At 38.9% G+C, this 13,250-nt stretch overlaps 1 protein-coding gene across 2 annotated transcripts in view; it reads left to right on the top strand.

Moving 5' to 3' along the window:
* Nucleotides 1-11,674, top strand: part of ATG5 (autophagy related 5) — a 35,110-nt gene extending 23,436 nt beyond the window's left edge. The window contains exons 7-8 of one of the 2 annotated variants that reach the window (XM_054996360.1): nt 3,585-3,702; nt 11,194-11,674. In XM_054996360.1, the coding sequence (XP_054852335.1) occupies nt 3,585-3,702; nt 11,194-11,327 (252 nt within the window). In that variant the 3' untranslated portion in view covers nt 11,328-11,674. Of the gene's footprint in view, nt 1-3,584; nt 3,703-4,714; nt 6,296-11,193 lie in introns of those variants that run through there. The other variant, XM_054996369.1, reaches the window with a different exon arrangement.
* Nucleotides 11,675-13,250: the final 1,576 nt, after the last annotated feature.

Genomic DNA, 13,250 nt, shown 5'->3' with positions numbered 1-13,250 from the left:
TCTAACTTTAGGCCCAGGATCATTACATGACTAAACAAGGGCTTGGATGAGGAGAGACTCGTAACAGTATGGTTACACTGTTTGCTGGCATGACTTTATGTGTAAGACTGGAGCTTGCCAAACTCTTTGTGTATTTTTTTAACTGCATTTTTAATTAGGGCTGCTTTCTGGAGGACTGCATTTTTTCCAAGTTGCAAAAGTAAAGAGTTCTTGTCCTATGATATTTCATTACGTAAATTCTATCAAACTTACTTGAAAAACCTGCTTCGATTAAACTGATTAGCTAACTTGCTTGCAGTGAATGAGAAAATTAGAGCAACAAGGAAAACACTAGGCCTGTACTCGTAAATCTTGGCTGTCTGGGGTGAACATGGTAGCATCAATCCAATGCGGTTTTGCTCTCATTTTCAGCAGTGGGCCTTTGTTGTGCTGTTATTTTTCCACTTCTTTTTGTAAATCTGATTCTTTTCATATCAACTATCAAGTTAATTATTTTTTTCTAAAAAAATTTGTGCTCATTGCCATGGCCTCTTGATGGACATTATTTGGAGCAAGTAAACTCATTTAACTATCTCAATTTATCATTTCATGCTTTCCTTTCTTGATATCCCCAAGTTCCTGAAAAATATTTAAATTAATTTAGCCACTATTTGGAGATTTTATTATATACTTCATGGGAAACATATTCCTTTGGCATTGCAAGTTTACATGTCAAAAGTCAAGTTTATATGGCAAAAATCATGAGTCAGCTTTTGTATTGGGTATCTACATGGATTCAAGCATTTTGTTGATATAGATTCCATTATGATATTGAGTCCATTCATGTCATCTCTTCTCCATACGCTCTTGTAGTGCCCAGATGGGTTCTTGCAGCCTGGTATTGGATATAAAATCATTAATCAGATACTTCTGTGTGTTCTTGCAACCTGGTAGTGTATACAAAAATCATTGATCTGGGCCTTTTGTTACCTTCTTTGTCCAAGATTGGGTTTAAAGAAGCCTGTATTTTAGTGACAAGCCGACTTGAATAATTGGATTGGCAGCTATGTGTGTTTGTTCTCCATTACCTTTAGGCTTTCTCCCTTCAATCCCTTTTGTTGGCAGTAATCACTTGTATTTTCTTATAGTTTCTGTTTATCACTGAGTTTTTCCCCTTACATGGTTTAATGAGTTACCCACAACTGAGCTATATGACAGATTGCCACACACTTGGAGGCTGCCTCACTGGGTTTCAATTGCCAGCAGCCATTATGTGTGTGGGGTTTTTTTGGTGGTCTTTCTCCTATTATCCAGCTTATTGTCATTTTTTCAAATTGTTCCTAATCACCTTTCCGATCTCCTGTCAGGTAATGATAGTAATGTCATTCGCTCAGTTGTCAAATATATTTCTGCAGCTTTTAAAATTTGTGCAAATGTTTTTAGTAGGGAAGTGGGTTTTTCTTAAGCTCATATGAATTCATGCACACTCCTGTGTACAGAAAGTATTTAAAATCTTTTGCTATACCAAATTTGGTGTAGTGGTTAAGAGCAGGAGGACTCTAATCTGGAGAACTGGCTTTGATTCTGTACTCCTCCGCTTGAAGCCAGCTGGGTGAGCTCTTAGTCATAGCTCTTTCAGAGCTCTCTCAGCCCCACCCACCATACAGGGTGATTGTTGTGAGGATAATGATAACACATTTTGTAAGTGGATGTTAAGATGTCCTGAAGGGTGGTATATAAATCAAACATTATTGTTTATTATAATTAAATATTTTTATGAAAATAAATTGATTAGCAATTATTTTTGAAATACTGCTGGGACTGTTTTTTAAAACTAGAATATTCACATACGGAAATCATAAGAATGCTATAATATGGGTTCAACATGTAAGATAATTTGCAGTGGTTTAAATACAACTACAAAACTGATTTTTATGATAATTTGTGGGTTGTAGGGTTTTTCATATTATGATTATATCTGTAAAATGTTTGGCTAACTGCTTGAAATCTGCAGTGGGTATAAGCCAGTATAATAATCCTTACAAAGAAAGCAACATTTAATCAAGTTACCTGTGAACAAATGCTGTTACCTAATTATAATTTGTTGAATGTGTTAACTTCATTCTGCTAACTATGACACCTCTACCAATCTTAAACGTTTGATACCACCTGCCATGGTTTCATTCTGGACTACCTTTCTGGGCTGGATATAAATGGTCCTGTCTTCTGACCAGTGCCAGAAGATGAGGCTGAGGGATAAATGTTGAATTCTGTGTCACATAAGCTATGGTGTCCCTCAGGGTAGGGTTGCATTCTGTTCCCCATTTTTTCAACATATATGTGACACTGCATAGTGAGCTTATCTAGGGATTTCAGGTGAAGTGTTGATGTGCAGAAGACACTTAGTTTTGATTATCTGAGACAGATGAATCCATTAATGTGCTCAACCTTTGTATAGAAGGTAATAATGGGCTTAATGAAAACCTATAAAGAAACTTAAGTCCACATTAAAGCTGAAATATTGTTGGTCAGTGATGTAGCTGATCAAAGACTGACGAGTCACTTCATTGTACGTTGCATTTCACTTCTAAAGAAGCAGCTTTGTAACTTGGGAGTGCTGTTGTATTGCAATTTGCAGATGTGATTATAGATTTACTTTGACTTGTAACATCTCTTATGATAACACCTTCAGCTAGTATATAAACTGCATCCTTTCTAGGAAAGCAAAACCTAGCCATAATTATCCATGCTCTGATCACATCTTGGTTAAATTATGGCTATGCCCTCTATATGGAACTGTCTTTGAAAATGACCTGGAAGTCTCAATTAGTGCATAGAGCATCTGTTGGATTGCTGATTGGCAGTAATTACAGTGATATTATGCCAGTTTTACAACAGCTCTACTGGCTGCCCATTCACTTCACAGCCAGATTCAAAGTGCTGGTTATCACCTTTTAAAGCCTTTGACTGCTTGCGATCAAGGTACCTAAAGAGCTACCTATTCCTATACAGTGGTCCGTCAATCAAGAGGGGTTGCCATCTCTCTCTTTCTCTTATGAGAAATGAGATGAACAATGAGAGAGGGCAGTGTCAGTTGTTCCATCCCAATGTCCTCCCCTAGTCCCATCACTTTGTGTCCAACTTGTTAAGTTTTTGGTGCTAAGTCAAGACTTATATACCCAGTTTGAATTTACATTTTTATCAGCAGATGTTAAACATTATATACAGTATATGTGATGTAAGTCATCGTTTTTGTAAACTATAAGGATGCTGTGCATGTACTGTTCAGGGCAAGAATAAAAGTGTGTTAAATCACGTTCAAATGTTAATTTTTAAAAATCTCTTTTCCCCAACAAACCAGAGATTTAAAATATCTACATACTGTTTCTGAATAAATATGTGACTAAATATATGGAGGTTGCAAAATGATAGGATTAAAAACATTTTGATGCCTGTTATCTTGTGCATTGCAAGAATCCCTTGTCGGCTTGGTACTGTAGACATTTATGACCTGCAAGTGATGCATTTGGTTTGTTGATGTGTATTACCTACCATAATACTATAAGGTAAAGTTACATCTTTGTAATGTTCTCTCTTATTGCCAGACAACAACTGAGCAACCTTTTATACAGAAGTTGTTCCGTCCTATTGCTGCAGATGGACAGCTAAATACTCTGGGAGATCTCCTAAAAGAAGTTTGCCCTGCTGCAATTAATTCTGAAGGTACTATATAGAATACATGTACTTCTTTATTTGTAGAGTCACGTTATATTTTTCTTAACCTTCAAAACCTTTTAAGGCAGTGTCTTGAAAAGTAATTGCTGAGCTAAAAATAATTTGAAGAATTATCATTTTGAAAAATATTTTACATAATGTAGATGTTAAAACCACAGATCCTTGGATTTGTAAGAGAGTGCATCATATTTAGCCGGATGATTATGGAGAAGGGTGCTTGCATACTGCAGTGGCAAAGTGAGCTTTCATCTGTGGGTTTGGAATTGGATTTAATCAACTGACAGGATCTGTTTGTGCACAATGCCAAGAGGGAAGGTGGAGCATAATTATTTTAATAAATTGATGCATTAAACTAATAAATTTGTATGCCACTTCTCCAGAACCTGCTTAAAGCTGTTCACAATTAACACAATAATACCAACAATAAAGTGGGTCAGTAAAACCATACCAGGGCATAAATGCAGGATAAAACAGAGCCATTCAGAATTAAATTAATAAAACAGTTTCCAAGTGGTGGCTTAGATTAATTGCAGCATTGAACTGGGCTGTGTCAGACTCTGGCAGTTTTTGAACTTCCGGTTCTCTTTCTATGTGACTTCCTCTGTTAGAGGTCTGCAGTGTAAAGCTTTATTAGGTGGTGGAACTTAATAGCCTCATCTCTTCTGCCACTACCCCATATTATATATTTTTCGCTTTATTTCAAATGCTAGAATAGATCAGTAAGCCACTCTACTTTTTCACTTGTCTTCCTGTTTCTCTATTTTTTTTTAACCGAGGATAATATGGTACGTCCCCCCCCCCCCCACCGGCCAGCTTGCACAAGCTTCAGATAAAAATTCTGGAAGGACAAAGCCATTATGTCCTCTCATTACCAGAAGGACGCCAGAAGTTGAAAGGCAAAATCACTCAAGGTCTTAAAGTAGGCCAGCAAACAGCTTTTCAGGGAAAGGTGCTATTTTTGACCCTGTAGTGCATAATCATATAATCTGATTTATTTCAGGGTTTGGTTGTTTATTGGATTATTGGAGAAGATGACAATGCTAGGAAAAGTAGAAGGAAGTAGGAAAAGAGGAAGACCCAAAATGGCTTGAGTCAATAAAGGAAGCCACAGCCTCCAGACTGAAAGATCTGAGCAAGGCTGTTAATGATAGGACATTTGGGAAGCCTTTTGCTCATAGAGTTGCCATAAGTTGGAAGTGACTTGACAACATGTAACACATGCATGCTGGCATATGGACAGATCGTATTGGTTAATGTGTGGGCATATGTAATGGGGACCTCCTCTCCTAGTATAACCCCCCACATGCCCTACAGTCTGGTACTTAGGGCCTGTTGGTGGTTCCTGATCCTAGAGCTGTTTGACTCTTTTTGACCCAGGGGGAGGCCTTTTATGGTTGTGGCTCCTTCCCTCTGGAATGCATTAACAGAGGAGGACCCCCCCCCCCAAGGATTTGGTGAAATTCCAGAAGGTCTGCAAAGCAGAGATGTTTCATCTGGCATTTGAAGGCTGATTCTAATAAGTGTGTTGGCTTGACTCCATATGATTTACTATTATAGACAATGGGCATGAGTAGGGTTTAGGGATGGTGCTGTTCTTTTAGATGTATAGCGTTTAATGTTTGTATTCTATGCCTTTTAATGTTTGAATGTTACTATGCCATTGACTATTAATGTCTGTATTTCGTTTTAATATTGTATTACTGATTTTAATGTTTGTATTTTATGTGTGTTGGAAACCACCTTGAGCACCAAACATGGTGGAGAGGCAGTATATGAGTTGAATAAATAAGTAAAACTCCGTGAGCTTTCTTAGCATGACCCTATAAAAGAGAAGCAAAATCCCATCCAACTTGCCCAGTTATACCACTGTCTCCTTCCCTGAAACCACTACACTTATTCCTCTCAGCTAGTTTCCCACTCCCTTCAGCCATTCCTTCCATTTTACAAAAGTATGTATGAGGCTTCTTAGCAATCAGAACACAGACCAGGGGCAGGCTGACCATTTGACTCACGGGGAAATTTTCTCCACTGGCCCGGAGGGCCACTCATGGCCAGGAGCAAGCATAACCAAGCTTTAGCAACTCTACCAGAGCCTAAGAGGCCACTTGGCTCATACACTTCAGTGGCAATAGTAATCGGTGTCACTGGTGGTAATTTCCCTCTCCGCTGCTAGGAGGAAGCAACAGGTGAGCTAGTACCCATTGTTTCCACCAGTGAGTTGAGTGACCCCTGCAGTGCCAGTGTATAGCAGCACAGGGGCCCTGCTGTTTGGCCATTTTCACTTCCCATTCTACTCCTCACACAGACTGTGATCTTATAAGATCTTGGTCAGCATTTTTGCTTTCAAAGCTGTGAAGAATCTGTAACTGCATGCATTACTTTTTTCTTACAGAATTTAAACCTTCCGTTTTTAATTTTTGGAATTTTTCTGATACCCCAGGTTTGTAAAAACATCTCCCGTTTCTTTATCTGGCCCCATGGTATGTTTTTTCTTAATCCACATTCAGGGACCAATTTCATAATTAGATATACAGATGTTTATTTCCATTCTCTTATTCAGTGAAGATGGTGTATCATTTTACTGGAACTGTACGTGTGCAGTTTAATCAATTCTAATTGTAGTAATTTAAGCCACTAAGATGTAGGACTCATTTAAATCATATTTTCCTCTCTCCTGGCATTCCACAAATAAACTGAATTATTCAGGAGGGCTTTTTTACAGAGATAATAGGGATGTACCATAACAAAATGGTTCAGAAAGATACTTGGGTAGAGACAGGGACTGTGGGCTGTACTACTGTGAGTAAGTACTGACTGCTGTAAGTGCGATCCTACTATGTAATTTCTACAACTGTTAACATGTACTCTTAATGCTTACGCTTTCTTTCAGCTCTGTGGTCAGATTTCAGCTTGGTTTCAGATTTCTGCAACCCAAATCCTATTGCATTGTTTATTAAATATCCCCTTAACTTACTCTGTGTGTAATCCGCCTTGAATCTCAGTGAGAAAGGCAAACTATAAATCAACATAAATAAAAATGACCTGTTTTGATTAATATATTTACTAAGCAAGCATGCATATTATGTGGTTGCTATAACTAAAACTATTTGCAACTAAATACGGTCTTACACTATCCAGTATTATAACTCAAAACTTTGATTTGTACCACCCACGTGCCCTTTGCATTATAAAATGTCTGTTAGGAAAACAACAGGCATAAACAATTCTAAGACTGATGTTCTCTCCTTACCTCTCTCCACTGACTTGTCCATTAATAAGGAGGAGGAACTGCAGCAGGGGTGGGTGAAAGGGCAGAATGTCTCTGGAACTGAGATTGGCAGGATTTCCTGAGCCAGCTCAGTTGTTACTATTTAGTCTGGGGCTGTAGGGCTGATTCTCAATAATGACAAGGTCATGCATACAAAGCCTGTGCATAAACCTGACCTGGCCAGTAAAGATGAATAGATGTCACTGCCAACAACTTGTCTCAGTGGTAGTGTTACTCTCAGAGCTGACGTGGCGGGGGTGGGTGGGAGGAGGTGGCTGCTATTCTCACACCTGGCTTCTGCAGTGATAACTTAATGGGTTGGCTAGTTGGTGTTTGAAAATTAGGTAGCTTTACCTGAGCATGGCACTTCTTCACTTAGTTATTTCATCACATGACAGTAGCCATCATAAAATCACTACCTTTCTTGTCATTGGCTGACATAACTAGATCAAGACAATTTTGGAATGCCTGATACAGGAAAGATTCTTCCTGAAGTGATTTTTGGCATAGCAGATGGTCAGAAAGCAACATTTGCGGTGATGTGCCAGAAGCAGATGAAGCCAGCATGTGCTGACAGAACTGTTACCATAGGTTGACATGGCTGGAAGTCAGAACAGCAAGCATTTTTCCTGTGGCTTCTGTGTTCATGTCAAAAGGCCTGTAGTTTCTTTTATTCAGCAATTATGTTGCTATTGCATTTATTTCCTTAGTAACATGATTTCTTATCAGAGCCTACCATCATCTGCTCTCGATTTCTCAGTTTTTTCTGTGGCCAAATTTAATAAATATCCAAGCCTTAGATGTTTAAAAAAATGTGTGTGCAAATAGTTGTTGATGCTGTATAACTCATTATGACTTGACCATTTATTTTCACTGGGTAGAAGCTTGGAAAAAGTATTAGGGTTTGTATTTCTGAACAGCACTTCCCTTCTGTTTGTGATCACAGGATAAAAGCTCTCTAGGCTTATATATGTACTTTTTACTGCTACATCATGTAGTGTGCTCTTAAGATTGAAATCTTATTCCCCAGGAAGCATTTTCTGCTTAAGATTAATTGCCCTTTTAAAGTCTCTGTTTGATGTATTTCTTTGGCTGGCTATATCCTGACTCAGTTTAACCTTCTTTGACCTGACCCCACTGACTATTACCACCATGACTGAAGCAGAAAATCTTCAACATGATGTATGCAGTACAGATTCTAAGGCTGTGGTTCTCTACAACTTGGCTTCAATTTGCTGGATTTTTTTTGCTGATTCACACAAGTAAAAAATGTCTGCTCAAAATTCCATATTTTAATGCCAAGCAACTCATTTTGCTAGTCCATAAGAAGTTAAGATAGCAAAAGTTAAAGCAATGTGAAACAGTATAGCCAAAATGGAAAATGCATGGAATATAATGCACTATCAATATCTTTTCCTTCAACTCTCCTCAAACTATAAATTTATATTTTCAGTGCATGAACATACTTGATTGTTAATAATATTTGCTCCTCAAGTTCTGGACTCAAGTAAAGTAATATGCAGTAGTGATTAATGTTAAGGAAGTATCCTTAATTAGAAGTCTCCAGTTCAAACATACACTCAGCTGTAAATTTACTTATTGATCTTGGGCAAGTTACTGTTTCAGCCACACTCAGGCCCTAAAATCTGCATTCTCTGTGGTGTTTTTTGTCTTGTATTCTGGCTTGCCTAGGCAGTTATGAAGACCTCTCCCCACTTCTATCATTTTGCAGAATGTACAAAACAGAAATGTTCAGGAGGGTATTTTGTAAAGGAATTAGAACTATTGTATAATGCAACAGCTCAGGATGTTACTTTTATAAGGGAATAGGATTGTAATCTATTTCATTGTCTATTGCGTCACCCTACTTTTACTGCATTGCCTTATACTTGTGTAGCCCACTTTCTGCATTATGCTTTAGAAAGGTTTCTTATTTCCCCCATACTGTTTTCCAGTTCTGTAATCCCAGTAATTGCCCTGACCTGGATAGCCCAGGTGAGCCTGATCTTGTCAGATCTCAGAAGCTAAGCAGGGTCAGCCTTGTTTAGTTCTTGGATGGGAGACCTCCAGTGAACACCAGGGTTGCAGAGGCAGGCAATGGCAAGCCACCTTTGTTAGTCTCTTGCCATGAAAACCCCACCAGGGGTCACCATGTCAGCTATGACTTGAAGGCGCTCTACACTCCAATCTTGGTAATTAATGAAGACATGGTACTTGTTTCCAATAATCTAGCACATGCACTAGCTGTCTTGCATGCAGATATTAGGCTCTGCTTTTGTCATGAGGAACAAGTGCAGGCAAAAAGGTGAATTAGTTGGACTAGCTATTCCTACTGACATACTATATGATAATATTCTTTATTGACGCTGTTCAGTCAACTAGGGAAAATGTAAGAAGGGATGATCTTACCTTTGTCTCTATCTGTGATAATAGAAAAGCACTGCTCCTCCTCCCCAAATCTCTGGCTCAGATTACTAGATTTGTACATGACAAAATGGGCTACTATGATCATAATGGTTCTCAAAGGCTTAAATCAGGCTTGAGGCTGTATCAGAACTACTCTCACAGAGTTCTTGAACAGCTCCTAAGTCTGGAAAGTTACTCTGCTGTTCCTTCTGGAAAAAGTGAATGCACTGATTAAAAGATGAAAAACTGTTGGCAGTTTCAACAAAAGATTGAAACAGATCTGTGAGAGTAGTTCTGATACAAAACCTCCTGACTGTCCACTAAAGACCTCCAAATTTCAGGATGATTGGGCCTTGGGGTCCAGTTCTGTAGGCCCCTGAACAAGCTGCCTTAGCCACTCTCAATTGTTTCCTGTGGTGGAAACATTTCCAAGGCTTTTAAACTCCGCAGCTAACCTCCCCCCTTGCTTTGGATTTTCTGGATCAACTTTACGACCTTGCAAGCTTATTGTCAGAGAATCCCAGCCTCGAATTAGAGAATCCCAATGTGAAACCAGAGAATCCTGTTGAGAAACTCTTACTGCAGCAAGTGGAGGGCAGTGAGGCTTGCTGAGCTGTGGCGTTTAAAAGATGGTCAGTAGAGGCTTGAAGGTACCCTTTTGGAGCTCAGAGGAAAGGGACAAAATGGGATGGGAATCCATTCTGCCTGCTGCCTCCTACCCCACCACTCTCATGCTGCTCCCCTGCAGTGGTGTGGAGCTTGGCTCGGCTCTGTGTCATTACCCCTCTCACTCTCTATGGCTGCCAGCTGCCTGCGGCTCCCTGCTTCACCCAGAGAATTGGGCTAGCAAAGTTCAATGCCCAGAGTTGATCTGCAAGGAAGCCAGGTCAGATCCTCTGGGAAGCCAGCAAAGCCAGATTATGCGGAATCAGCATAAATCCAGCTTTTTTGCTGATTCCTGGAGTTGAATCATACACCCTTAGTTCACAGTGCTCTGACTTAACACTTGTTCATGCTTGCCAGTTTTCTAATGTCTGCTGTTTTGTGTGTACTGGATTTTTGGGTTGTCATGGCTCCTGTATTTTTTTAAAAATTGGGGATTTAGCAGCTCTCCATACTCTTCCCTTTCTCTATCCATTCAGGTCCTATATTATAGGTGCATTTTTTTTTTACATGTTCCCTTCCCAAGACTACTGCACATCCCTTTTGCATTAGTCTGGAAACCCTCAACTATTGATAGGTTGTTACAGTTTATTGTATATAGAATTGTTTACACCACACTTAGCATTATTTCCAGTTAGTATACCATATCACGTAGTGTTTTGATTTTCTCCCCTCCCTCATTTATAAACTACTGACCATTTTATATTGTCTTTAAATTGGTACAAATGAAATACAAAGTACAAATGAAATCCAAGTAATCCAATTGAAGTCCTAGTTAGAACAGTTACAACTTGTGTAATATGAAGAAACAAATCTTTTTACTGCTTCTTAAAATTAGACTTGTTAAAAACTTTGGACAAAAAAACTATAAATTGTAAATTGAAACTTCCATGATGTTCAATATAATTTTTCTATGAGCTTTCTTTTTTAGAATTCTGTGAATTCAAACCTTGTGTATCTGATACTTTCTCTGTGATAATTTCTTACTGCTTATTCAGTTAATTATGCAACAGCAGCACGATGATCAGTTGAGGAAAACAATGTTCTAAAGAATTTCACTGCGTGATGAAACAATGCATGTTACTTCAAACATGTCTTAGTCCATGAATGTCTTATTAGTGGTCTGTCTCTCTTGGAATTAGATGGTGAAAAGAATCAAGTGGTGATTCATGGAATTGAACCAATGTTGGAGACACCAGTACAATGGCTAAGTGAACATATGAGTTACCCTGATAATTTTCTGCACATCGGTATCCTTCCCCAACCTGCAGATTGAAGTGTTGGCTTGTGTATATGAAGATCACTCTTGGATTGGAACTACAAAGTCAACTTTTAACTTTCATCAGTCATGGTGGGAACAGCCTGACTAGAAAACTTTCCTGCTGCAAGCTAAACAGGAAGATCCTGTCATGAGATATGAGGAATTGAGCTGGCCATATTTTGCATCACCCATGATATTCTCTGCTGTTGTCAGTTCCACTATGACATGAGAAACTTTATAAGACCTCTGCAAGTCATATTCTGTTTTCTTGTTAAAATAATATAAAGATGTTGAAAGCATGGAGAATGTTGGAAATATGTGCCACTTTGTATTTCTTACTAAACAATAAAGGGGGATATTTTCAAAAATTCAGTGGTTTTTCTCTAGAGCAAAACTAATATTTTTGTTATCTTTCGGGATCTCTTTGTAAAAAAGATTTCTTTCTCATTCCTGAGAGGCGAGTTTGGGGACAAATAGGCTGCTTAGGAAAAATCCATTCTGTCAGCTCCTCCTGCAAGTTTTTATGCTGGATCCAACCCAGTGTAACAGGTTACTGTGTTGCATTATTTATACGTTGCCATTGAAGTATTCTAACATTTCTGTGATCAAAGAACAGTGTGCAATATCTTTATCACAATATTATAGATTTTTAAATTTTGCAAATAATTCCAAGAAAACATTAAGCTAAGGGATCTCATACGTAGCAGTATGTTATATGCAGATTTCCCTTTTGCCCAATAGTTAATCAGCATAGATTGCCTGGATTTTGTCCCCTCAGTCCCTTAAAAAGTGATTGGAGTTGAAAGTATGACCATGTATTAGAAAAACACCTCCAGAAACATGATTTTCCCTCCTACTCAATATTTTCTCCTTTCTTTTTGAGTGTCATCAGCCAAATCAAAATTCTAACCCAGAGTCCACTCTGGAGAGAGAAAAGTCCAGCTGGGTGAAGCCCAGCTGCAGGAGGGGAATGGAGAACCTGAGCAGTTAGTCCAATTTCAGTTTCACTTTCAGAACTTCCTCAAGAGAGAACAAAGACCAAAGCACTGATTAGTGGCAATGGCATTCCAAACCTATTGAGGCTTTTCTTTATTTTTTAAAAGCCATTCCCCTCCACTAATATGGGCTATGGGAAACCAGCACCAAATTCATTAAAAATCCAAACGTAGTTTGGCCCTTACCAAGAGAGCTTAAATTGGGGCTATGGCAGATAATCATGGGAGGAGAGCAACAAAAGTAGACATCCATACTGGGCCATTTCCCCATGTTCTAAAAATAGCCTGATACTCATGGAAGGCTGCTGACTTCCTTGTGTGATTTTTGACATCACCTGTTTACAAAATGGAGGCAGGCAGCCACCGCTATCATCACTGCATGCCTCCATTTTGTAAACGGGTGGTGTCAAAAATCGCGCAAGGAAGCCAGCAGCCTTCCATGAGTATCAGGCTATTTTTAGACCATGGGGAAATGGCCCTGCTGTTGTCTCCCACCTGCCCCTTTCTCTAAATTTTTATGCCAATTTTATTGCCAAGCCCTACTTTTTTAGTTAATGAGAAGTTTGTATGTGGACTATATAACAGTATTTCTAACTCTCAGACTGGAAGCCTTATCCAGGATTGTAGTTGCTAAATGGTGAAGGGGAGGTGTGTTCCTACCTTGTTCACAGCAGATGAGTTGTAAAAGCTAAACATTCTGATCTTTGAAAGTGGGTAAAGAAATGGCTTTTGTCCCCTTGCTCCTAACAACAGTAATTTTCAAAAAAGGATCATGTTGTCCTATGAAAAACTGGGCTGTCTCCAGAAAAATGTACCTAATTCATGCTACGATTGCTTCCTCTAAGTAAAGGCTACCAGTGTGATACAGCAGCATGCTTTCCCCCCTTTACCCTGCTCCAGTTGTTATTTTGAAGCCAATGGGGCTTACTTCTGAGTAAGCATT

The sequence above is a fragment of the Eublepharis macularius genome, chromosome 1 (genome assembly GCF_028583425.1).
Source record: "Eublepharis macularius isolate TG4126 chromosome 1, MPM_Emac_v1.0, whole genome shotgun sequence".
NCBI classification, from domain to species: Eukaryota; Metazoa; Chordata; class Lepidosauria; order Squamata; family Eublepharidae; genus Eublepharis; species Eublepharis macularius.
This window is presented reverse-complemented; position numbering and strand designations above follow the sequence as displayed.